General features: G+C 36.8%; 1 protein-coding gene across 1 annotated transcript in view; it reads left to right on the top strand.

Moving 5' to 3' along the window:
- Positions 1 to 522: 522 nt before the first annotated feature.
- LOC106056592 (nuclear pore complex protein Nup205-like) overlaps positions 523 to 27,384 on the top strand; it is a 43,895-nt gene continuing 17,033 nt past the window's right edge. Inside the window, exons 1-22 of the mRNA XM_056032182.1 lie at positions 523 to 623; positions 1,556 to 1,698; positions 3,254 to 3,425; positions 4,892 to 5,110; positions 6,866 to 6,951; positions 7,959 to 8,184; positions 8,958 to 9,125; positions 9,969 to 10,090; positions 10,538 to 10,600; positions 10,923 to 11,036; positions 12,652 to 12,768; positions 12,948 to 13,086; positions 13,211 to 13,410; positions 14,353 to 14,535; positions 14,993 to 15,250; positions 16,949 to 17,131; positions 23,120 to 23,177; positions 23,884 to 24,073; positions 24,821 to 24,941; positions 25,587 to 25,686; positions 25,807 to 25,968; positions 26,066 to 26,311. Of these exons, the coding sequence (XP_055888157.1) occupies positions 593 to 623; positions 1,556 to 1,698; positions 3,254 to 3,425; positions 4,892 to 5,110; positions 6,866 to 6,951; positions 7,959 to 8,184; positions 8,958 to 9,125; positions 9,969 to 10,090; positions 10,538 to 10,600; positions 10,923 to 11,036; positions 12,652 to 12,768; positions 12,948 to 13,086; positions 13,211 to 13,410; positions 14,353 to 14,535; positions 14,993 to 15,250; positions 16,949 to 17,131; positions 23,120 to 23,177; positions 23,884 to 24,073; positions 24,821 to 24,941; positions 25,587 to 25,686; positions 25,807 to 25,968; positions 26,066 to 26,311 (3,301 nt within the window). The 5' untranslated portion in view covers positions 523 to 592. The remainder of the gene's footprint in view (positions 624 to 1,555; positions 1,699 to 3,253; positions 3,426 to 4,891; positions 5,111 to 6,865; positions 6,952 to 7,958; positions 8,185 to 8,957; positions 9,126 to 9,968; positions 10,091 to 10,537; positions 10,601 to 10,922; positions 11,037 to 12,651; positions 12,769 to 12,947; positions 13,087 to 13,210; positions 13,411 to 14,352; positions 14,536 to 14,992; positions 15,251 to 16,948; positions 17,132 to 23,119; positions 23,178 to 23,883; positions 24,074 to 24,820; positions 24,942 to 25,586; positions 25,687 to 25,806; positions 25,969 to 26,065; positions 26,312 to 27,384) is intronic.

A 27,384-nucleotide genomic window follows, 5' to 3' on the forward strand; every position in this document is an offset into this window, starting at 1 on the left:
TTACATCTCATTTTATTGTCGATATCTATTAGGAATCTATTCCCATATGTTCCTTGACTTTCGTCGTAGGAGCGCTGTGACCGTTCCCGTAACCAAATCCCTCTACTCGATTTTCCGGTCAGCAGATGTTCTTAGTAGAAAGAAAACCCAGAGATAGTCCGGTCTATTCTTTCACATTATATGGTAACATTGGTCATACCAATTTAGAACAAATGATAAAGTTAACTTATTTAGGCAGTGTTATCTCAAGTGATGGAGATGCATATCATGGTGTTGCATGTCGGATTGGAAAGCAGGATCTCGAGCTGTCTTTAAAAAAGTACGGCCTATCTGAACAAACAAATAAATTAGCCTGGAAATTACGCAGTATTTTATATTTGATATGAATAAGTCCGCTTAACGGGTAAACTCATTTTTACAATCTACTTTTATTTTCGTGGCGAAAGAAAAATACAAAGCTTCCGCTTCTACCCCCCCCCTCCCCTTCCTATAATTTGCACTAAAAAAAATTAACTTCCTGATTGGGCTCCATGAAATTTTGTTTCGCTTTCAAAAGTTGTTCTCTTGGGCAAAGTTTTTAAGATTATTCGAAATGGCGGATCCTGGCATGGCGGTCAATTCAGGTATTATTTATAGATCTAATATAATAAAAAGCAAAACATTAGATCTAGATTGTGGTTAAGATAGATCTAGTACGCGATTTTGCAATCAGTTGAATGGCCAAACATTAGGAGATGTTGATCTCTTGATAACTCTTGACTCTTAATATTCTGCTACAGACGGGGAAAAGTGGAGGGACTCGGTTAAAGTTACAGCACCCCTACGACTAGTAGTAGTAGTACGAGTACGATGAAAGTCAAGGGACAGATGATGATGAATATAAAAATGGCATTTTAATCTAAATTTCTTATAAAATCCTAGTCTATTAAAGTGGTCCAAAGGCACAGAGATCTCACTTTATTGATATATCAACCATCAGTCTATATATGTAATTAAAATTATATTATCTAGTGAACAAGAGTCTAAGTTTGACCGTAGCCGTAGACCATGACACTAATGACAGTAGAGACAGTACCACATGAGTAGATTAGAGATGACAAATCTGAAGTCCAAATAAAGATACAGTCATAAATGGCATGGCTATGGCAACATTTTTCAACTAGACTTATGAACAGTAAGACTCAGTACAGTAAATAAAGTTAATTTAAAGTTGATATCTATTAATTAGATCTAAATCTAGTTATAAGAGTTTAGTAAGACTTTGAGTAGCTTATTATTAAGAGTCCTGAGATTAGATCTAGATCTATATTACATATAGGCTATAGACACTCTAGCTCTAGATATATTTTATATTTATATAGATCTCTATACTATTATAGTTATTAAATATGTTTTAAATATAATATATTTACTTATACATACATACATATTTTATATATCTAGTATATAATTTGTTTTATATATATATAGACATGTATTAGCATTTATATAGATTTATATATATGTGTTCAATCTTGCATGACTTTAACATTGTTTGTTCTGTTTACTTTTTCAGCTGCCCGTGTATGGGCCCCATTTCGGGAGCTTAATGACATAGTGGAATCAGCAGTGACTCGACGACAGCCAGGAGCATTACATGACCTGGAAGTTGCACTCCGCAAACATAAACCAGATTTTATCGGTCTCTTAAAGAAACCTGTAAGCTCATTGTTCATATCACTGTTGTCTTCCGATTTACAGTAATGACAAGTATTATACTAACAAAAAATTAAAAAACAAACAATTTGTTTTTACAAAGCTAATAAAAACTCACTCTGTCCGTAAATGGTTTTAGAAACATTATTTCTCTGGCACTCTATCTCGAATCAAGATGAAATTGTGCACAATTATTTTGTTTACCTGTCAACACAAGAATCAATTTTAAAAATCTCAAACAAAGGAAAGAAATTGTACTTGTCTGAAGTGGTGGCATAAGCTGAATTAGTCCCTTTTATAGGTTGCCACTTTAAAGCAAGTTAGTAACAAACAATAGATAACTAACTATACAATCTTCTAATTTCATAGGCGCCTCACTAGCAGAGTGGTCAGTATGTCGGCTTGAGGATGCTTGAGCCTTGATCTTCAATTCAGGTCGCTCCCTTTTTTATTTTATTAAATCCTTTTAAAAAGAAAATATGGTAAAAATTCACCCAAATATGCCTTTCCCCCCCCCCCCCCCCCCCCTTTTCCAAATTTTCCTAACTGGTCAAAATAAGTGATAGGATCGCATCATATTTGAGAAAGCTATAAAAGCATTAAATAATGTTAAACAAAAACAGTTGGTAAATTGGTAAAAAATATTTCTAATTGCACAGATTTATTGATTTATGGCTGTTGGTCTTGATGTATTACAAACTTAATTGCTTGAATGATCCAAACTAATTGATACATTTACACTTCATTGCAGCTTTGTTTCTTTTTTAAAGTATTTTTTGTTTGTTTTTCTTGTACTTGTATTTGAAACATCTCTACTACAACAAATCTGTAGCCTTGTATTTGAAACACATCTATATAACAAATCTGTAGTCATGTATTTGAAACACATCTATATAACAAATCTGTAGCCATGTATTTGAAACACATCTATATAACAAATCTGTAGTCATGTATTTGAAACACATCTATATAACAAATCTGTAGTCATGTATTTGAAACACATCTATATAACAAATCTGTAGCCATGTATTTGAAACACATCTATATAACAAATCTGTAGTCATGTATTTGAAACACATCTATATAACAAATCTGTAGTCATGTATTTGAAACACATCTATATAACAAATCTGTAGTCATGTATTTGAAACACATCTATATAACAAATCTGTAGTCATGTATTTGAAACACATCTATATAACAAATCTGTAGCCATGTATTTAAAACACATCTATATAACAAATCTGTAGTCATGTATTTGAAACACATCTATATAACAAATCTGTAGTCATGTATTTGAAACACATCTATATAACAAATCTGTAGCCATGTATTTGAAACATATCTCTACATCAAATCTGTAGCTGGGCATTATGAATTTATCTGTTTTGTCTTTGAATTGATAATGTTCTTTACTCTCACTTTAAACACATTCTATAAATATGGAAAAGCAAGCTGTTTGATCAATTTTAAAATGTTTATCTTTCTGCTTCTTCCAACAAAGGAATGGTTTGTATACATATTAATATCGCCCTTTGAAAATATTTCTTCGCTGCAGGGTAAAAACACTGCTCATCGTGAACTGGTCAGAAAGTCCAATGTGGAGGGTATTCCTGTTCTCGGGGAACAGAGGAGACAGACTTTCTCCCAGCAGTTCATTGCAGAAACTTTTATCCTGAGTGACCTTTTTGAACTCAATGAACTAGCAGCAGTTGAACTGTTGATGGCAGGTTAGTAGCTCTTCTTACTACCTTCATCCTTCACCTATCCCTGTGGCTGTTGAACCGTTCGGGTACCACACATGATCAATAAGCAAGACAGCAGGGTTTCTGTCCAGGGCTTTTGCAAGAGAGGATTTAAGCCTCTCAAGCCCTCACTCAAAAGGAGTTTGATTATGATGATGATCTGTAGGCAGTATTTTGGCACCCCTCTCTGTCTTAAGCCTTGAATAGAATCTCTTGCAATGACAGGCCCGTCCATTCTTAAATGTGATAACATACTTTGTTCTGATAAGCCTCTAATCCAATATTTATTTCTCATGGTCTGAAATGTAAGCAGTTTGTTACTTTAATTTGAGGACAAAAAACTTGTTTTATTTTGATACATTTAAAACTTGGTTGTATTTTAGTATTGATTTATTAATCATCCATTTTATGTCCCATGTAGAATCATGTAATTGGGATGGTAGACTACGTAATTATAGTTTTTACTCGGAATCGCCTGTAGGATCTTTGAGACAATTCTTTAAAAGAACATAAAGTAACTCTTTCTGACCTAGCGATATATAGGGCAGATGATGATACTGTCATGTTTCTTTGGCCCACTGTTAAAAATCAACTCTACTTTTCCCCAACTAATGTCAGGTACTTATTAGACGTGGGTGGACTCAGAGATGCCTAAAGATCCCAAAATTAAAAAAAAAAAAACAGGAGTCAAACCAGCGAACCTCCCCCACCTCCCAGTTTAGAGACAAAGCGCTTTACCATTCAGCCACCGCACCCTGAGACAATGTCAAGATAGCCAGTAAATCAGTGCCATCACGCTCACAGACCAAGGATGACAAATTGTAAATAAATACCATTATCAAATCTGTGTAATACTAGATTCAAACTGCTTCACGCTTTTGCCTTCCAGTTGAACAGTACTGACTGTTCAACAAGCTTGAAATTTGAATGGTTCTTTTGTGGCTATTTTGAAAAGAAAATCTTTTCTTTGTCTGATTTTTAACCCTCAAAGTGTCTCATTAGAAACAATAAGTTACGTTCCCATGGAAACCTTGATTCCATGTTTCATTTGTTCCATTTCCAACAGTTCAACACAAGTGTGCACAGCACAACAAATGTAGATCTAAGGGAATATAGGAAGACCTTAAACTTTGTTCCCACGTGGTAATTGAATCCCTTAGTTTGACAACCGTGTGCTTGAATACTTGTATAGCTTGTCATGTCATCAGAAGCAGCAAATACCATTAATAACAAGAGATGCTTTTCTTCAAAGTTATTATTTAAAAGCTGATGTCACATTGTACACTAGACTTGCTTTTTTTTTTTGTCCATTTTTTTGTCATTGTGCCCTCTAGGAACTCAGTCACTAATTTGTTGTTCATCATATTGCATTCAAAGGCTTAACCTATGCTTACATTATTTGTGAACATTTGATGTGCTGATGTTATAATTGGCTTGTATTTGTTTGGCAGGGGAGCAGCAGCTTCCCAACTATCCTGGACTGACTAGAGGCCTGGTGGCAGTTCTCCTATATTATGACGGTCAGAGAAGCTTAGTGACTGCCCTGAGAGCGCTGGCTCAAGCAAGAGAAGGGCGGACATGGACGGTGGGGGTAACACAGGAGATGCAGTCAGTTATTGATGTTTTCATCACTGAGCTGTTACAAGCTGGACTTGTTGGTACAATATTGAGTAAGCTGTTTAAAGCAATTGGGAGATTTACATAAAACTAATAATTTGTTTAAAGCTTTAGGGAGATGTACATAGAACTACTGAACTAGTAAGTTGTTTAAAGCATTAGGGAGATGTACATAGAACTAGAAAGTTGTTTAAAGCTTTAGGGAGATGTACATAGAACTACTGAACTAGTAAGTTGTTTAAAGCATTAGGGAGATGTACATAGAACTACTGAACTAGTAAGTTGTTTAAAGCATTAGGGAGATATACATAGAACTAGAAAGTTGTTTAAAGCATTAGGGAGATGTACATAGAACTACTGAACTAGTAAGTTGTTTAAAGCATTAGGGAGATATACATAGAACTAGAAAGTTGTTTAAAGCATTAGGGAGATGTACATAGAACTACTGAACTAGTAAGTTGTTTAAAGCATTAGGGAGATATACATAGAATTAGAAAGTTGTTTAAAGCTTTAGGGAGATGTACATAGAACTACTGAACTAGTAAGTTGTTTAAAGCATTAGGGAGATGTACATAGAACTACTGAACTAGTAAGTTGTTTAAAGCATTAGGGAGATATACATAGAACTAGAAAGTTGTTTAAAGCATTAGGGAGATGTACATAGAACTACTGAACTAGTAAGTGTTTAAAGCATTAGGGAGATATACATAGAACTAGAAAGTTGTTTAAAGCATTAGGGAGATGTACATAGAACTACTGAACTAGTAAGTTGTTTAAAGCATTAGGGAGATATACATAGAATTAGAAAGTTGTTTAAAGCTTTAGGGAGATGTACATAGAACTACTGAACTAGTAAGTTGTTTAAAGCATTAGGGAGATGTACATAGAACTACTGAACTAGTAAGTTGTTTAAAGCATTAGGGAGATATACATAGAACTAGAAAGTTGTTTAAAGCATTAGGGAGATGTACATAGAACTACTGAACTAGTAAGTGTTTAAAGCATTAGGGAGATGTATATAGAACTAGAAAGTTGTTTAAAGCTTTAGGGAGATGTACATAGAACTACTGAACTAGTAAGTTGTTTAAAGCATTAGGGAAATGTACATAGAACTACTGAACTAGTAAGTTGTTTAAAGCATTAGGGAGATATACATAGAACTAGAAAGTTGTTTAAAGCATTAGGGAGATGTACATAGAACTACTGAACTAGTAAGTTGTTTAAAGCATTAGGGAGATATACATAGAACTAGAAAGTTGTTTAAAGCTTTAGGGAGATGTACATAGAACTACTGAACTAGTAAGTTGTTTAAAGCATTAGGGAGATACTCATAGAACTACTGAACTAGTAAGTTGTTTAAAGCATTAGGGAGATATACATAGAACTAGAAAGTTGTTTAAAGCTTTAGGGAGATGTACATAGAACTAGAAAGTTGTTTAAAGCATTAGGGAGATGTACATAGAACTACTGAACTAGTAAGTTGTTTAAAGCATTAGGGAGATATACATAGAACTAGAAAGTTGTTTAAAGCTTTAGGGAGATGTACATAGAACTAGAAAGTTGTTTAAAGCATTAGGGAGATATACATAGAACTTGAAAGTTGTTTAGCTCATTGAATACTGTTTTCTTTGTTTACTGCCATAGGGAAGAAATAAACTTTGTGGTTCAGTCAGACAAAAATTAATTTATATCATCTAGTGTGCTAAAAAAAACCATGTCTTTCTTTTATAGTTAAGAAAACTATATAAATCAGGCTTTAGGTTTGTGGAATTTGAATATTAGCTTGCCACTCATTTTATTTTGACTAGATGCCATTAAGTCCATGGATCTTGTGAAAGAGCTTGACAGACTTCAGAAAGACAGAGCACTTGGTCCACCCAAACATAGGAAACAGGTCAGCCTACAGTTTGTGCTCATCACTTCGTATGTATTTCTTTGTGTGGTTTAATTATTTCAGGATGTCATTGGAACTTAGTCACATCTTTAAAAAAGAAGGATGTTGATTTTTATTGTGCCTCCTAAGAATTCAGACACATCTTTAAAAAAAAAGGACGTTGGCCATTGAAGGAAAAAAACAACTATTATTTCCAAATTATTTATTTTGATAATCAAGATGCATGGGTAGTGAAGAGTACTAGTCCAAAGGAATTTTAATAAGCCATAAAGTTTTTCTTTCAATATTCTTTTCTCTAATTAAGTACTGATGCAAATAATTAAGTATAAAAAGTTAAGTTATCTATAAAATGTATTAATTAAGCAATTAGAGCTTTTAATTTTTTTGATGGGACTGTCTAGATTGGCATACATGGAATTATTGTGAGTCTCTAGTTTCCTAACCTGGGGCTACAAACCTAATTTGAAAATGTTCTGTGTAAATCTTAGTTACTAAACCGTTCTCAATACCTTAGAATACCCACTTTTCTTACAATAATCTAGCTCTAGATCTAATAAAGCTAAATATTTTTCTTATTAATTGAGAGTCTCTTTCTCTGTCAGATTAACTAAAAACATTATTGCGGATAAAATTCTGACTCCCAATCATCTAAATCCACCAAAATATTAACTTTAAACTTCTATATTTGGCTAGACCTACTGTAATTTGTGTCTGGATAATCATTATTGAAAATATTTTCACTTCAAACCACATTTAGTCCATTCAAAGTGGCAGACCTTTACACATGGTTTAACACATGGTTTAGTTATTAGTTGTTATATTTAGATTCTGGCACTTTTTTTTTTTTTTTCAATTAAGCAATTAACAAAAAGTAAGTAAAACTATAGTGCCATTTTGGAAGTTACTGAAAAATCTGTTCAGTTTGGTAGAGTTATGTTTGATTGCCATTATTAAAGAAATATCACATGATAGAAAGATTAGGTATGTTAAAAAAAAATTTTTTGTAGGTCACAGATCTGTATGTTGAAGTACGACAAACACTTGGAGACATACTGTTCTGTTTAGCCTGCCAGCGACCTTTGAACATGATTGATACCCAACGGCTCATTGCACATCTACGTCAGGAAAAATCGCTCCAGGCAAATGAAACATTGGACTCTGTGACCCTGAGTCTTCTTATGACTCTGTGGTATTGTTTTGATGTCAGTTTGTTACAGAGAGAAGATTCTGAAGGTAACTGAATAAATATTCATTTAATTATTATGTTTTATTGTTTTCTCTATGATGATGATGATTGTTTTCTCAGAACAGCATTTTAATTCTTCCCACTGTTTATTAGGGAGGCACTGGGGCTTAGTGATAAAGCCCTTGGCATCCAAACCGGGGGTCCTGGGTTCAAATCATGGTGAAGACTGATTTTTAGTTTCAGGATCTTTAAGTGCCTATGAATCCACCCAGCTTTAATGGGTACCTGATGTTAGTTGGGGAAAAGTAAAGGCGGTTGGTCGTGCTTGCCACATGACACCCTCTTTAACTCTAGGCCACAGAAACAGTTGATCTTAAAATCATCTTCAAGGTCTGAGAGGGGAACTTTTTTACTGTTTGTTTAAATATGGGATATTGATTCCAAGATAGGAGAATATGTCTTAGTTTACTTGTTTTTAAGGTTGTAGAGAATACAAAATGTGCTTGGTCATTGTGCTGGCTTTATTATAATCACTATTACTTTTGCAAGTTCAGAAACAGAATTTATTGCTTCTCTGCAAAAGATCTTTGGGTTGGTCAAAGGGGAACTATACATATCTACTGCTTACATATTGACACCTGTCATGACATAGTCTGTTAAAACCACTATTATCTGCTCATAGTTTAAACCATTTAACTAAATAACCCTTTGTATATCGTGCATTACCTATTTTAGATTCCAGTCTTGAATTGACTGAATAAATGAGCTAAACTGTTTGAATTATAACTAAATTTATATTTTATCTTATTATATGTTCTAGAAGTTCTGTCCAAGCTTCCAGTGTTTAGTCAACCAGATTACATGCAAGCAATACACAAAGAATTGGTGAGTGACACCACTTGGGAGATGCCAGGGTTGAAGGCTGCGGCCCAGTTCAGTTGGGCCATCCTTCTTCGTCAAACATCACAGTTTAATGTTGCCAGTGGAGGTCAGTGGTTTTCTCAGCATAATTTAACATTTCAGTTTTTTTTTTTTTTTTTTGTTTGCTAACACAGTTAGTGGTAAGATTTTTCCTGTTGTTATCTTACAGGTCATAATTTTTACTCTTGTTTTAATCCTAAACAGAATAAATACAACTCATCCGCTCAGTCCATACTTTAAAAAAAATGTGATTATGTATAAGTTCATAATTATTTCTAAATACATTGAGTATATGAAACCTGGCTATTACAATTCACTTCTTATTCTACTTAATATATCTATAATATAAAGCATAAAGTAACGCATATGTATGTATGTATGGCCCGCATAGAAATCAAAGCCATTTCACCAATCTTGATAAAACATGGCATAAATGTTCCTTGGGTGCTAACTGGAACCGTGATGTATGTATAGTAGCCCTAAAACAAACTTAAGACCCTAAAACAAAAATGTTGCTCAGCTCTATGAAAGTATTACTATTTCATGAATCTAGGCCATGTTTACAGGAGAGAAGATCAAAAGGATCTAGATCTAGCATTTTTACATAAATTCGTTCCTGATGTACTTTATAATCCCATATTGTAATAGGGCCATAAAAAATGCTCAGCTGCATAAAAAAAAAATTAGCCTTAAATTAAATCTTTTTAAAAGTGCTAGGATTCTAATTAAATTTAGGTGTTGCATTTTGTGAAATAGGCAAGTTCTATTAACTATGTGTGTAGGTATATAGTGACTTTGATTTTCTACATGGGGATAGGGCTTGGCTCTAAAAAGTTGAGGACCCTCTGATGATATTGTACTCTAATTTTCCAAACACTTGAAACCAATGGCTTGTCATTTTACTCACCAGGACCAAACGGAGGTAGTGATTTTTTTGAAGATGATGAACGTCTGGTAGATGTTGCCATGAATGCGAACCTGTTCTCATTTTTGAGCCTGTCCCTGGTCTCCTGTTCAAACTTTCATTCTGAGGTCAGACTCTTAAGTTTATTTCTATCATTAGTTTGTTGGTTTGCATTTGTAGGCATAAGATAAAAATTTCTTGTATGTTTGAGTATTTATATATTTGATGTTGAACATGGTGAGTCAGGTTTTATTCCACCAATACTTTTTGATATATTAGAAGAAAAGCAATTGTGTACAAACAGCTTGGTTTCTTAGTGTATCATTCGTTAAGGATAACAAGAGAACAAAGTATCTAATGTTAATGTGAAGATTAGCTTTGACTTAATGATTGCAACATAAGAAGCAAAGTAAGCTTGTAATTCTAACAGTTTAAGCAAAAAAAAATGTTCATTCTAGAAATGTCTTGATTCCAGCAGACGTAACAGTGACAAAATTGCTACAAGAATTCTATTTGATTAGAACACTCTTTGTTTTCTGTTGTAGTATTTATTGTTATTATTATTACTTTCTCAGGAGTTCTACTTGAGAAGGCTGCATGGACTTATTTCAGATTTCATTTACCAAATGCCATTAAAGGTATGTATATTAGCTGAACTCAAAGTTACATTTTTTACACTATATTTAGTTTCATTCCAAACAAAAACATATTTATTAATTTTAAAATTAACTTAGTAGATTTGAAATAGTTATCATTGGTGGGAACCACAACGAAACAATTATTAAACCTGGACCCCAATGTATTTTATTTACTATGTGTTACATGTGTTTGCATAGGATGCTGACTCAAAATATCATAGCTTGCGCTGTGGTTATGTTATTGAGCAGGTTCCATTGTGTATAGTAAAAATCAAACAACTATTCAATGTTTTTGTCTTAAATGCTTTGTACTCTATTTCAGACCAAGGAGCTTCGTAACCGTGGTGATGAGATAAGCCGCATTATTTTAGCCCATCAGGCAGAAGGTTTGGAACCACCTCAACAGAGGAGAGATCTGCAAGAATTCATGACTTTGGTTTGTGAACATATTAGCTAGGCATTTTTTGTAACATTATACCTTACCTTTACCTATCCCTTAGTCTGTTGGACCGTTGGGGCACCAGGCAAGACTTGTCGACCGTCTTTCTCAATTCCTCCCTTTTTTTTTTGCCTTGTTTAGAACCTCTCTCAATGGCAGGCCCGTCCATTCTTTAATGTTGTCCTCCCATCGCTTTTTCTGTCTGCCTCTTCTTCTATTCCTGGCACTGTTCCCTGAAGGAAGGTCTTTGCGAGCCCCGTAGATCTTGTAATGTGGCCATAGGTTTTAAGCTTTCGTCTTTTTACAATAGTTAGCAGGCCGTCAATGGCTCCTATCGCTGCAGTAACCCTTTCTCTGATTTCTTTGTTAGTGATGCGGTCTTTGAATGTGATGCCTAGGATCCTTCTGTAGCATCTCAATTCTATTGCTAGGATCATGGACGTTGAATGTAACATTATAGAAAATATAATTCAAACCAAATCTGATCACACTAAAATGAATTCTAATTGCTAGGCACCTTTTATTAGATAGTTAATACTTTTAATATATAGGAGCAATATTGTCTTTATGTCTAGATACTTCGGTTGGCAGTGAGCTTGAAATTTTACTTATAATTCACATTCTGTTCTGGACTGAGTATTTTATTCAAATATATTTTACATATTGAAACAGTAGGAACCCCTTTTCATCATCTGCTCATAGATCACAGGGTCTGATAGGGAAACTTTACTTATTATATGTTTCAAAACATTTTTACAAACTATTTCATTTCATTTCAAATTAGTTTTCAGAAAGTTCATTGCATTAGTGAAAATCAAAATTTCACAGTATAAGAAGAGCTACACAAGTTTTGGGAGCTAGTCAACTGTTCAGTTATATATGTCAGTTATATATGCTGAGAGCAAGTCAACTTTTTAGTTATATATGTCAGTTATATATGCTGAGAGCTAGTCAACTGTTCAGTTATATATGTCAGTTATATATGCTGAGAGCTAGTTAACTTTTCAGTTATATATGTCAGTTATATATGCTGAGAGCTAGTCAACTTTTTAGTTATATATGTCAGTTATATATGCTGAGAGCTAGTCAACTTTTTAGTTATAATGTCAGTTATATATGCTGAGAGCTAGTCAACTTTTTAGTTATATATGTCAGTTATATATGCTGAGAGCTAGTCAACTTTTCAGTTATATATGTCAGTTATATATGCTGAGAGCTAGTCAACTTTTTAGTTATATATGTCAGTTATATATGCTGAGAGCTAGTCAACTTTTTAGTTATAATGTCAGTTATATATGCTGAGAGCTAGTCAACGTTTTAGTTATATTTGTCAGTTATATATGCTGAGAGCTAGTCAACTTTTCAGTTATTTATGTTAGTTATATATGCTGGGAGCTAGTCAACTTTTCAGTTATTTATGTTAGTTATATATGCTGAGAGCTAGTCAACTTTTCAGTTATATATGTCAGTTATATATGCTGAGAGCTAGTCAACTTTTCAGTTTTATATGGTCTTTGATCTAAGTGTAGAACAGACCATAATATTTGAACATTAAATGTAGTTATTTTTACTATCACTGTAATCATGTGTGTTGCTACTATTGTGTTCCCAGATTGGAGACATCTACATGAAGGACCCACTCAATCTTCAGTTAGCTCTAGAGTACTGGTGTCCACAGGAGGCTGGGGCAGGAGATGTTACCACTGTTTACAGACTTGACCCCAAGCAGGTTGGAACTTTTTGCTTGTCATTATCTGACAACATAGATTAAGTATTTAAAAAAATAAATTTTGCTACTTTTTTTTTAAAGAGACTATTATTAAAAATAAATGTTAAGAGACAAAAGATTTTTTTTTTCTGGGGGGAAAGGGTTAAGCCATTATTTAATCTCAATATTTGCTATTTCAGATTGCATTGTTTAAGTTTGTTCGTGTCTCTGGAGATCTTCTTCCGGCTCCTCTGTATCTGCCATACATTCACATGCTGACTGGACTGGCTACAGGCCCTCAATGTGCACACCACTGTTTCAATCTGTTGAGGGTCAATGGTGAGTCCTTCCAGCATTCTTCACATTCAAACCCCTTCTATGCAAAGTTTTGATTCCTTAAATTGGGTCAGACTGACTGGGTTATCAGGACACCATTTTTATGGACTTTTGTTTGGCATTACAGGTGGTCAGGCTAACCCTGTATCCTGGGACCACATCTTTGGTTCACTGCACCAGTACTACACCAGTCTGAGGCAAGAGGTCTTCGCAAAGACTGACATAGTGGGAGTCCCTCATCGCCTGGCTTCACCCCGATGTATGACACCACAAGAACTGGAGGCTGTCTGCGCTGTGCTGAAGCTGACAAAACACATTGCAAATTTGGTGAGCAGACATTCTGTACTCTTGAACTTTAATGCTATATTATCTCATTATAACCTAAATCATTGCATAATTTAGACCTAAATGTATCCCAACCTTTAATTGTTACTCTACTCTTAATTTTCAATTTGGACTAAAGACTTAAAAGACCCTCTTTCATTTGGAGTATAAATGGTTTTGATAATGACCTACAACCTGTTTCATTACAGTAGGTTAGTTTACCGAAACAAGGGCTTACATATTCCAGAGTGTAGTGGGATGCTAGACTGGAGATGATCATTAGAATTTTTAGTAATGACACACAAATATAATGTAGAAAAAAATAGTCTTTGTCAGTGATGCTCAAAATACAACCGGACATGGTTTTATCCGGCCTGCAGAAATGTCGGCACAAAGTGTAGAAAATCGACTACAAAAAATATGGAAAATTTATCTTTACCTATGTTAGGGCCTTCACTTTTCTCTGATGAATTGGTACCATGACCTTTAACATTTGTGTGTTTATGAAATGGGAAAGTGAATGGATCTTTACTTTTTTGTGGAAGCAAACATATTTTATTAGTATTTTATATGTAAAGTTAGCTACAATGTTGCTCACAGTTTAAGTAGAGAAATGAAACCATTTTCAAGCGTGTAAAAAATATACTCATATAGATCATTAATTAATGTAAGTACTAGATCCTTACAGGCTTCTTATAGGCCTAGTTTCAGGTTAATTTCATTTCGTTTTTGTATCATTATCATTAATTTGGCCCTCGACACGAGTGTCGGAAATTAAAATGGCCTCCAGGTCGAATTAGGTTGGGCATCACTGGTGTTTGTGTCTAGATATGTTTATATGTATTGTATTACTTAAAAGTAAAGTTTAAAAAAAATCTGATGATTGAAGCATAAAATTTGTACCAGGAGTATTTCATTTTTCGTACTGTGGGTAATGTTTTTCAGAATGAAACTTGCAGGTCAGCATTTTGTGAAAACCAGCAGTGGTCTGTGGTCATGGTCCTCTTTGGCTTGCTGACTTGCAGTGTGAACATCCAACTGAAGGGAGAACTGTTAAGTACATTGGCTTCCATAGCCCAGACTCCAGTCTTTGCTGCCACCATTTGGCAGATATTGGAATCATCCCAGGTAACTCATTATTACAATTAAATATGTTGGATGTTGTATGGAATATCTGTGAATTTCTTATACACTTTGATGCCCACTCTAGCTAATTCTGAAATAGCTTTTTGTATAATAAGCAATGTGAAAAATTGCTTAAAACAAACCAATCTGATTTGATTGGTTGATGTTCATCAACACTTTGCGTGTCAATGGTTACATACATTTTTTGGGAATGGTCATGAGACCAAACAATTCAACTTAGAGCTATTTTATGGCTATGATTATGTTAATTTTTAGACTGCATTCACTCAGGATAAAAGATGATATTCCAAAAAAATTGGTTTGTTAGGAAGCCAGTAATAGTTGTGGTGAAGTCGCAGCTATCTGGATTTCAATACCCTTTCCAATTTATTGTTTTTTTAATGTCTCGGCTTGTGCTGCGATAATGTAAAAGTAATCTTCCTTTTTTTTTTTTTAATAGATTCTACAGACTCTACCCACATCTCGGGATCAGTCAACTGGGATCAAGGTTGAATTAGAAGAGGTTGAAAGCCGCCACGAGGAGTTTCCTTTGTCCAGAGGTTTCTTAGAGCTGATGACTTCACTCACTCAGTTCCCTGTCCCCATGGGACTTGGCGCAGGGACTCGATCACCTGGGTTTGATCCTTACCTGGATTTCATTCTCAACTCTTTGCTTCTTAAATACAATGCAAGGGCTTACAAAATGGCAGAAGAAAAGGTATATTCTTTTTACATACTATTGTATTTTGTTCTATAAATTAAGAAAAAAGACCATTTAACCATTTTCATCCTGGGCACTTGCTAGAACTACTCACTAATCTTTAAGAAAGAACTGTAATAAAGTAATAAAACAAACATCTATCATAATTGGCTCCTACAGGTAAAATGAATAATCTTAAAATAAAAAAATGCTGCCCTATTATATTATTATCTCATAAAAACAAGAAAATAAAAGCTGATTTTTTGAGTTTAAAATATTATTATTAGATTATTATACAATGAAAAGCTAGTTAGTGAAATTTAAATTGAAAAAAAAAATCTTAAATCTGCAACAATTTGCAGCAGTGTCTTTAGTTTTTAAGAGGGTTAAATAAAATTTGAAGAGCTTTCTTATTGAAATTTACCAAATACAAAACTTTTGATGAATAATGAGAATGGATCACTATTACATATTAAGCTTGTTATTCCAAGAACTTGCTGAGTATTAACAAAGAATTAGTAACTTTTAATTAGTGTTGTAAAACAAACATTTTCTGTAATTTATTGCAATTATCTTTAGTTTGCAATAAATTCTGCATTTCTCAATCAAAAATATTCTCCAATAATCACCTAGACTAATGTTGAGATCCAATATCTATTTACACAAATATTCTTTGGGGTCATTTTGTTCATTTACCTGTCAACATTAAAAAGCTTCTCTTGCTATTACAATTGTGGTGAAACTTTCAGGGGGTGATAAAAAAAAGTCTGTTTCAAATTCTTTGCCTAGTACTAAAAATAGATTTCTAGTTAGTTTGAGCAGTGGGAGAAATGAAGATTAGGAAGATTTTTTTAGCAAGGCTTGGACAACAAGCGGGGTTCAAATAAGTTTATTGTGTCTACTTCTGTGATTCTACTACTCAAAGTAAATTATATTGTGTATTGTATTGTGTGTTCAATATTTGCAAGATTCCGAAGAATAAGTGTTTTATTTCCTAAAGAAGATATCTGTTCTGTTTCTTTACTTAAATAATTATCTCCAGTGATACTGGGTAGTCTTAAATCTGGAAATTTCGAGACATACTTTTATGCACACAATCCCATCGTATCAGATGCATTTCCTATTAAAAGAAAAAAATCCTACTTTAATCTGCTCTTTTTTTTTTTCCAAATACTCTGTGGACATATTTCCTAATATCCTAAAAAAATAAGAACATAATAAACAGAGGGACAGTTAGAATAGAAATTCTTTGTGTGTGAAATAAACTTTCTCTCTTGTAAACAAAATGTTTGTAAAATGTTTTACATGTTTCGGATATTCCTTCAGAGTTGAAGATAGTTTACTTCCTATTCCAAACCTCCCCCAGGACGACGGGGGATGGGAGCGGGCAGGGTTTGAACCCGGGACAATCGATAAATCCAAATGACAGTCCAGCGTGCAAACCGCACGACCAGGCAGCCATCCATTTTTAAACAAGTTATTGTGGAATTTCTTCTTTATGATTCATACATTTAGAGTGAATTTTTAAAAAATTCCACAGTTCACCAAAATTTAATCTTTTTTCCCCCCTGCATCTTAAATTAAATGTGCAATTAGAATTACATAGAATCAGTGATGTTTTTTTTTTTGTTTTTTGGTTTTTACTTATATGTTCCAATATTAAAAACATGCATGCACTAATGGTATGTCCCTAATACATGCAATTGACTCTTCCAGTGGAAGGTGGTGTCTGGTTGTCTGAGAGTCCTTGTGAAGCTCCTGTCCGACTATGAACTGAACAATGAAGACCTGCTTCCTGACACTGTTGATGTCCCAGGTCTGGGAGTTGTACCTGCCAGCAAACAGCCTGGCTTCACTCTGTTGTGTCTGCTGCTCACAGACTCCCCACTCTTTAAAACTGTGAGTTTTTTTTAAAACTATTCTAGACAAAAACATCAATATTTATAAGTGACCATTCATAACTTTATATCATACATAGTTTGTAAATATATTCATACATAGACTTCTCACTTCACTCATTTTTGTTTTCAAGATGTAGATGAATGTGAAATGATTCTGGTAATTGATATCTTGGTTACAGTTTCCTAACAATCTGTCTAGGCTAAATCTGTTATAATTCTAATAATTGATCGTCCCGAGACATGACGTTAAACTGCGCTCCTCTTTCCTTAGCACTTTTGGAGCTCAAAAGTGCCCTACTTCTTTTCTATCATTGTGTCTGCCTCCTCTTTTCCTAAGTCTGCCTTCATTGATCATCACACTGTCTCCTTAACTTTAAATTCTCACTACGTCCTAGACCAGTCCGTTTGCCGTGGACTGCGACGGGTAAGGGGGGATAAAGAGATCCTGGTGTTTGAGTGGTGGCTATCTGAGGATAAGCCACAACAACACAATACTTTGGCTCCAAGTTCCCCTAGACCTGAGACCCAGATGGCCCGCTCTGGGTCAACCGGCTGGTCATGCCGAGCTACCAGCATAGGTCGTCGACCTATGCTGGAGGGCGGTGGCTGGAGGGTCAATCAGGGAGCTGCTGTATCGGACACATGTCCGATGTAGCAGCTGACTGAGTATAGCACCTGTGTAGCCCTGGCGGGCTCATTCTGGACATCCGAATGGCCCGTCCCCTTGTTGGACTCGATGGCGGGTGGGGAGCACAGGTGCCGAATTAACCAAAATATATATGGACAAAAAAACACACACAAAACTACTTGCCCCAGACCTGTGTCTGGGCAAAAAACGACGAATTGACGATAAAAAGGAGGAGGTCCCAAAAGGCTGTGCCACCTGGCCATCATTTCTGGTGGTTAGATGCACAGAGGAGGGAAAAAGCCTGACCAAGTTGAGCCCTTTTATTATCTATAAGGGACTCAAGTCAGTAGTGGGAGAGCCCAAGAGTGTGTCTAAGCTACACAAAACAATGGAACTCCTTGTAGAAGTAGACAGCAAGACACACTCTGATGGGCTTTTAAGATGCAGAAGACTCTGTGATCTCCAAGTGGAAGTCATGCCACACAAGAGTCTGAACACCAGCAGAGGTGTAATCAGCTCTAGGGACCTACTGGAATGTTCCGAGAAGGAAATAGTGGAGGGCATTGAAGGAGTCACCCATGCCCGGCGCATTACCAGGCGCAGGGAGGGTGAGGAGGTCAAAACCGCCACTATTATCCTCACATTCGGAACTAGGACACCGCCAGAGTATGTGAAGGCAGGATACCTACGAGTTCCAGTGAGGCCCTACATACCTAACCCCATGAGGTGCTTCAAGTGCCAGGGTTATGGACACGGCGCGGCAGTCTGCAAGAGGAACACTGTGTGTGCCAGATGTGCTGGAGAGGGTCATGAGGACAAGGGCTGCACAGCCCAGTTCAAATGCCCAAACTGTCAAGCTGGCCACTCAGCCTACTCCAAGGACTGCCCTGTGTGGAAACAGGAGGTTGCCGTGCAGGAGTACAAGGCAAGAAACGGATGTACCTTTAGCCAGGCGAAATCGGCTGTACTGGCCCTACCCAAGGGCCAATTCGGCTTGACAAAGACCTACGCCCAGGCTGTTGCTAAGAAAGGAAGATCCATAGCCACACAGACGGACACATTGACCCCACCACCCCCTCCTCCTCCCCCAACTCAGAAGAAAACACCGCCAAAGAACACACCTCTGAAGAAACAAGAAAGCCCTGTTGTCATGCTAAAGAACAGGTTCTCTGTGCTCGCTGATGAGAGCATGGAGACTGAGAGAAAGACTTCCCCCAAAAGGGGGTTGTCCTCCTCTCCATCCAAACCCAAGAATAAAAATACCAAGGTCACTGGAATAAAGGGAAACCCCTCCGGGGGCCTCCCAAGGCCAAATAGCTCCTAGTAGGTCATCTAGAATAAGCCATGGATTCCAGAATTGTACAGTGGAATTGTAGAGGCCTCAAGGCCAATTACGAGGAAATGCAGCTACTGATGGACTCTGAGACTCCTGTAGCTGTCTGCTTACAGGAAACATTTCTGAAAGATTGCATCAGCTTCCGAAGCTACCGTGCTTACACCAAGAATGTTGAGGATGCAGAGAGAGCATCAGGTGGAGTCTGTATCCTTGTGAAGGATAGCATCCCCCATGAGAGGGTAGAACTACAGACCACACTACAGGCCGTAGCAGCTAGGATAACGCTTCACAAGGTTATCACTTGCTGCAGCCTGTATCTACCACCAGGCGCTCCATTAAACCGAACAGACATGGAGGACCTATTGAAACAACTCCCCCGGCCTTATTTAATCCTTGGGGATTTCAATGCCCATAACACCATGTGGGGATCCAACAATACCGACACAAGAGGTCGTATGCTGGAGGATATCTTCCTCCAACATGATTTATGCATACTTAATGATGCATCACCGACCTACTTGCACCCAGGAACTGGATCATTCACATGCATTGACCTCACCGTATGCGTCCCCGGACTTCTGGACGATTTTAAATGGTCAGTTAGCAATGATCTACGGGGAAGTGATCACTTCCCAATCATCATTACTAACAATCTCCCTTCATTGGGACGACCTCAGCGGTGGAAACTGAATAAGGCCGATTGGGAACAATTCCAAAAAAGATGCTCTGAGGATATCACAGAAAATATCCTCCATGAACAGAACCCAGCTGATACCTTTGTTAGCAAGCTACTAAGTATAGCCAGGAAAGTTGTACCCCTAACCTCTGCAAATCCAAAACGGCCTAGCAAACCATGGTTTGATACAGCTTGCAAAAGTGCTATTGGTGATAGGAAAAAACAACTGGCTGCATTTATAAAGAATCCTTCCCAGGAAAACCTAAAGCTATTCAGGATAGCTAGAGCAAAGGCTAGACAAACCATACGGTCAGCCAAAAGGAATTCCTGGAGAAGTTTTGTCGGCAGTCTGGATGCCAAAACTTCTGCTAGAGCGGTTTGGAAGGCAGTAAGGCGAATCAAAGGGAAAGAATCAAATGCAATAGGGCATTTGAAAAACCAAGGACGAACTGTCACGTCCCCCAGAGAAATAGCTGACTGCCTGGCATCCTCAATAGCAGAAAAATCATCCACTGCACACTACACGCCAGAGTTCCAAAAAGTCAAAACCAGGGAGGAAAGACACCCCATTGATTTCAGGTCAGAGAACAATGAAGACTACAACAAACCGTTCTCGCTTGAGGAACTGAGGGAATCGCTGGACAAGTCACATGACACAGCGCCTGGAGAAGACGAAATCCATTACCAGTTCCTCAAGCACCTTCCCGAACCCTCATTGGCAGTCCTGCTAGGGGTCTATAACTGTGTGTGGCAAACAGGCGCTTTCCCAAACAGCTGGAGGAAAGCCACAGTTATACCGATACCTAAACCGGGAAGAGACGGCTCTGACCCAGCTAACTATCGACCAATAGCACTAACAAGCTGCATCTGCAAAACCATGGAAAGAATGATTAACAGTAGGCTGGTCTGGTACCTGGAAAGGAATAAAGTGATCTCAAACTACCAGTGCGGATTCCGGCAGGGGCGGACAACAACTGACCACCTGGTAAGGCTGGAAGCTTATATTAGAAATGCATTACTCAGAAGAGAACATCTAGTAGCTGTATTCTTCGATATAGAAAAGGCCTACGACACAACCTGGAAACATGGCATTCTACGTGACCTGGCGCTTATGGGGCTTAAGGGACACCTCCCCCGTTTTGTGGAGGAATTTCTGAAAGATCGAAAATTTCAGGTTCGAGTGGGCAACTCCGCTTCTGACACTCATGACCAGGAAATGGATGTACCCCAGGGCAGCATTCTGTCAGTCACCCTGTTCAACATTAAAATAAATAGCATCATAAATGCGCTGTCCCCTGGCATAGAGTGCTCTTTGTATGTTGATGACTTTGTCATTCTTACTTATGGGAAAAACATGAACACCTTAGAAAGAAAATTACAGTTATGTTTAAACAAAATTCAGGGTTGGGCAAACTATAATGGCTTCAAATTCTCAGACTCCAAAACAGTTAGTATGCATTTTTGTAATCTAAGGGGACTCCACCCAGACCCTGAACTATTTATACACAAAAAGAAGATCCCTGTCGTGAAAACTACAAAATTTTTAGGCCTCACCTTAGATTCCAAATTTAATTTTCTCCCCCACATTAAGGAACTTAAGAAGAAATGCCAAAAGTCATTAAACATACTAAGAGTACTCAGCCATACGGACTGGGGAGCTGACAGAGATACCTTGCTGCTGCTCTATCGGAGTCTAATTCGATCTAAGCTAGACTACGGATCCATAATATATGGAGCAGCAAGGAAGTCGTACCTAAAAATACTGGAACCAATACAAAATGCTGCCCTGCGTCTCTGTCTCGGCGGGTTTCGTACATCACCTATCCCAAGTCTCCATGTGGAGGCTGGAGAACTCCCCATGGATATAAGAATGAAAAAGCTTGCAATGCAGTATATAGTCAAGCTAAAATCCAACCCCACGAACCCTGCTTTTGACTCCATATTTAACCCCACAGAGGTAGAACTATACAATCGAAGGCCTAACGTCATACAGCCGTTGGGCCTTCGAATGAGAGAACCCATCCAAAATTTAACCCCACCCATTGACCAAATCTCTAAAATAGAAACCCCTCAGAATCCTCCTTGGCTAATGAATAAACCCAAATTAAATTTATCCCTCCTTAATTTCAAAAAAGAAAATACAGACCCAAGCATACTACAAGTCCACTTTAGGGAACTGCAGGAGAGCTACGGAGATTGTGGCACCATCTACACAGACGGATCCAAAATGGAGGGAAAGGTCGCGTGTGCCTGCTTCTTTCGGAACAAAACAATCTCCCGTAGACTCCCTGATGGCTGCTCCATCTTTACGGCCGAATTGCACGCAATATTGCTTGCACTTATGGCCGTAAAAGCATCAGAAAGGAGTAAATTTATAATCTGCTCCGACTCCAAATCTGCATTGCAAGCTTTGGGGCGGATGAAGACTGACATCCCATTGGTACATAAGAGCCTGAAGCTGTTGGACCAAATAACAGCCGACCGTAGGGATGTCACCTTCATCTGGGTCCCCTCCCATGTTGGCATTGAGGGAAACGAAGCCGCAGACAGAGAAGCAAAGAGAGCCCTAAATCATGCGGTGTCAGGAACCCAAATTCCCTACTCGGACCTGAGACAAAGTATTGCCTCTGCTACCTATCGAGAGTGGCAGAACCGATGGGAGGCTGAGACTCACAGTAAACTCAGGCAGATTGTGGCGGATGTCAGGTGGCGGCCCACATCTAAGGGTCTGACAAGGCGTGGTAGCACAACCATGTCCAGACTTAGGATTGGCCACACCTACATCACGCACTCTTTTGTACTGAAGAGAGAGGAGCCCCCACTTTGCGAGTACTGTGACTCTCGCCTCACCGTGGAACATATCCTCGTTGATTGCCCCAGATACCAGGATGTCAGGGCGAAATATTTTAGAGCCACTAATCTAAAAACACTATTTAATAATGTCGACCCTGGGAAGGTACTGGGCTTTATTCGGGAAGTGGGGCTATCTACGAAGATCTGATTTCTGAATTTGTGAACATGCACTATTTACATTAGATTTTTACCAAATATTTAAATTTTTACTACCTTTACTATTTTAACTGTGAATAGACCTTGATTTTAATTATATGACTGTATAGAATCTGGCCCTTGTTGTTTAGAGAGAGAGTGGTCCTTGAGGGACTGCAGGCACGACATGGCCTAAATTGTGCCGATGTGCCTCAAATCAACAAATCAAATCAAAAATCTAATAATTGATATATTTGTTCTAGTTTCCTAACAATCTGTTTAAGCTACATCTGTTAGCTCTTAAATGTCCTAACTGAATATAATAACTTGATTTCATGTTAATGAAATGTGATTTCAGGTTCAACTTATCTTAGAGGAGGCCCTTCGTCAATTTGAACAGTTTGTTTCTTTCCCTGGTAAGGTCACACACTTTCTTGTCAATCAATTTGACTGTAAATGTCTGCTTTGTGAAATGTCAACCGAATGTAAAAGCTGGTATACGAGAGCCTTAAAAGTCAAACAAGATCACAAAATGTTTTAATGATCTTATGGGAAAGTTCTGAATTGTCTTGATTTGTCAAGACTCTGGCCCCGAAACCCTCCAATAGAAGAAAACTATATGGAAAACTGACTGATCTCGGAGGTGCGGTGGCTGAGTGATAAAGCATTTGGCTTTTGAACCAAGAGTTCTGAGTTCAAATCCTGGTGAAGACTAGGATTTTTAATTTCGGGATCTTTGGGTGCCTCTAAGTCCACCCAGCTCTAATGGGTACCTGAAACTAGTTGGGGAAAAGTAAAGGCCGTTGGACATTGTGCTGGCCACATGACACCTTCCTTAACCGTTGGCCACAGAAACAGATGACCTTTGCATCATCTGCCCTATAGATCGCAAGGTCAGAAAGGGAGACTTTTACTGCCTGATTTGGTAACCACTGCGTGGTTCATCTCAGATACAGGATTGCTGACCTGTACCCTCCAAACATGAAGTATGAGAATGAAGAAATCTTGACTATGGTTTAGCTAACAACTTGAAACCAGAAACTTTATCATCAGTTGTTTTTTTTTTAAATGATAGTTGAGAAACAAAATAGAAGCCTATAAAAGATTTTTTTAATGTCTTAGGTAAAGACTATTTAGAGGAGGTGTCTCTCCTGTGTCTACAGCTACTAGAAGAAGCAGCTGATAGACAAGAATCTCTGGAGAAGAGAATTAGAGAGACAGCATCTCCGCTCCTGGTGTCCAGTTTAGAGAGACTTCTTCTGGCCATCAATCCTAGAACAAAGAAAGCAGACTACTTGATCAACATTACAAAGTACGTTGTCATCTGACTTAACCCTTTCTCCCTGCATCATTACACTAAAACACAACTTTCTTATCTCCAAGTCTATTTGCATAACTCTAAAATTATCCAAAATAAAAATATGGACTAGCTATCTGAAAAGCAAGAAAAAAAAAACTTAACAAATACATTAAGATTCAGTTAAACTAATAACAAATAACATTCAGTTAATGCTATAAAATAAAAAGGGATTCAAAATGGTTATTTTGATTGTACTCATGCATCTCTCATATAAAAATTCTCTCTTCAATAATTGTGAAGTAACAAGGGAAGTGGAAACAGCCTTTAAAAAAAAGCTTCAATTAAGTCCACCTCTTCTTCAAAATAGATTTGTAGCACCATTGGTATCCTGTAAAATATTTTCTTTAGATCTATGCATAAGATTGTTTTTGAAACATTTGTAACCAACTCAGAGTTAATGAATCGCAAAGACTCAACATTCAAACGTTGGTAGTGTTTTCCAAGCAACTTGAGCTTTCTTGAGACGTTAAGATTTAATGTTTGCTTAAGGATGTTAACATATTGAGAAAAAAAAAACATAATTCTAATGAGTAGTTTTTTTTCTTCTGATTTTCCCATCTTGAGTGCTTTATAGGTATATGAATGCTTTGATTGTTTTTATTTAAGGAATTTGTTCTATTTGAAAAAGATGCGTTTGTTTTATTATTTTAAATGTAAAGGTTGAAATGTAATAAGAAACGGAATCAATCTCTGTTTCAGGTTTGTTATCTTCAACACATTCCTTCCCAAACATACCCTGTCAGCCGTGAGGATCCTGTGTCATGTTTGCGCTGAGTTCTCCTCCCAATCTGACATTGTGAACCTTTTTACAGCGGATAAAGTAAGTTGACACACAGTACAGCAGACATGGTTTTTTTTTTTCATGCAATCAAATAAAAAAAAGTTTTAGAAGAATCAAACAGCAGAAAATGACTACATTTAAGCTAAACATGTACAGTAAGTTGTATAACTCTTTTAAAAAATTTAAAAAATAATTTAAATTTAAATGTTTTTTCTTTTTTTGGAAGACTGTCATTTATAAGATAGATTACATTGTCTATTTACATTTTATCTTCTTAGTTACTTATTGCCATATTTAAATTTTATGAACACAGAGTAGGTTATTAAGACTAAGACGAAGCTTTATTAATCCTTATGGACATTTGTTGTGATGTCATATAAAGACAACACAATGATCTTTCTAATTCATTGAATTTAGTCCTGAACAAAAGATCAAACTTTGAGAGACCTACATACAGATCTTTGATTGGAGGGCTGCCTGGTTGTTTGGTTTGCAATTGAGATTTTCATCATAGTTTGAACCCTGCCAGTTGCCATCCTTAGTGCCCTCAGAGAGTTTGGGTTAGGACCTAGTAATCTTCATTTCAGGAGCGTCTAAAACTTAAACAAAGCAAACAGATTAGAACGGGAAGTCTGTGCCTTATAGTGATAATATTTCACAGTGGGTTTCACTTTGTTATTTCAGAGAGTCAGTGCTGAGCTGCTTCATGGCTTTGTCGAATGCTTAGACTCCAGCACTGTTGAAATCAAGCAAGAAAGAAATTTTTTCCTCTTGACAGAAGAAGGTACCACATCTAGATCTTTATATTTTAAAATAAGCTGTAGTTTAAACCTTATCCTAGCTTGGTTTGCTTATTCTTCTGTTTTGTAAGTGAAGCACTTGAGCACTGTTATCATGTCCCCAGAGAGATCAGAACTGAAAGAGCCCCCAATACAAAACTCTATCTGTGAACATATCATACAGCTAATGTTGATGTCCTTGGATCAAGCTGCCCCAAATCTAGCTCATTGGCTTCTGGGATTTCAGCTACAGAAGCCCGTGGTTAAGACCACATTACAAGATCCTGGTATGACAGTTATATTTGTATTAGTTGTTTCTGATAGTTAAAGTTGCATTTGTCTTATCTTACAGTCATTGTAAGCTTCTGTTGTTTGTTCTGAAAGGTGTGTTGGACTCTCCCAAGACCTGCTTACATTCCATCCTGACCTTACTAGAACAAGGTCTTGGCTCCAGAGAAGGTCCGACCTGCCTACTAGATAGACCAAGACTAGCCGAGCTTGGATTCCACCTGATATATGCCTTGTGTGCCAATAAGGACACGTCATCTCCCACGCTGAGATATTTGAGGACAACTCATGATTTCTTGTTCCGACAGCTGCATCACTTGCCCTTGGATAGTAACAAATTGGGTTAGTGGTATTTGTTGTAAAAATACAATGTGCAGCTCTATATTTAATTCAGTTATCACATTTAAAGAAAAATATTTCCTAACTATATAAAAAAAACAGATATTTGATAACCTGAGCCTTTTTAAATATTTAACTTGATACATGACACATAGTTACTCTAACCTGTTATTTACAACAGAAATTTTTCAAATGACATCACCATTTGATTAGCATACTTAAAACAAATAGTACATTTTCTTTCACTAAAATAAAGCTTTCTGTAAGCACTAATTTAACTAGGATATATCAAAGTAAAAAAGTAAAGGCCTTTCAGACCTAGCGATCTATAGGGCAGATGATGTAAAGGTCATCTGTTTCTGTGGCCCAGGGTTAACGAAGGTGTCATGTAGCCTGCACAACGCCCTAACCCCCTTTACTTTTCCTCTACTAATGTCATGTACCCATTAGAGCTGGGTGGACTCAGAATTGCCCTAAAGATCCCGAAATTTAAAATCCCAGCCATCACCAGGATTCGAACTCTGGATTTTCCAGTTCAGAAGCCAAGTGCTTTACCACTGTACCTCCAGGATATATAAAGGATGAAGCAGAAGAATTTGGGCTGTTGATAAATTTAGTTCTAGCGTTAGGATTACTCTGTCTATTACTATGTCCTTTTCCCATCTCAAAATCTTGGATTTCTTGAAATGTGAATTTATAGAAACTCCAGTTTTGAAGTTACAAAAGAAACTTTTTAGGCTTACTCTGTATCTGAAATAAATTTACTGAGATTTTTGAAAACATAAATGGGCAGATAATAAATCAGAATATAGGTAAAGATGTATCATAATAAAAGCCCCAACAAACTTAGATTCTTCTTTTGTCCAAAATATTTTATTCGACACATCATTATTTTAGTGTGAAATTAGCTACATTGGTATAGTTATCTAAGATATCTTAGTTTTGTAGAAGCTAGACGTGTAAGGTGATTTGTTTTTCTTGAATTGTATTGAGATTCTTAGATTTATTTTTATAAACAACTAAATACTAAATCTAGCTAATTACTTCAATGTTATTAAACAAATTGTTTAATGTAC

Source organism: Biomphalaria glabrata, chromosome 6 (genome assembly GCF_947242115.1).
Source record: "Biomphalaria glabrata chromosome 6, xgBioGlab47.1, whole genome shotgun sequence".
NCBI lineage: Eukaryota > Metazoa > Mollusca > Gastropoda > Planorbidae > Biomphalaria > Biomphalaria glabrata.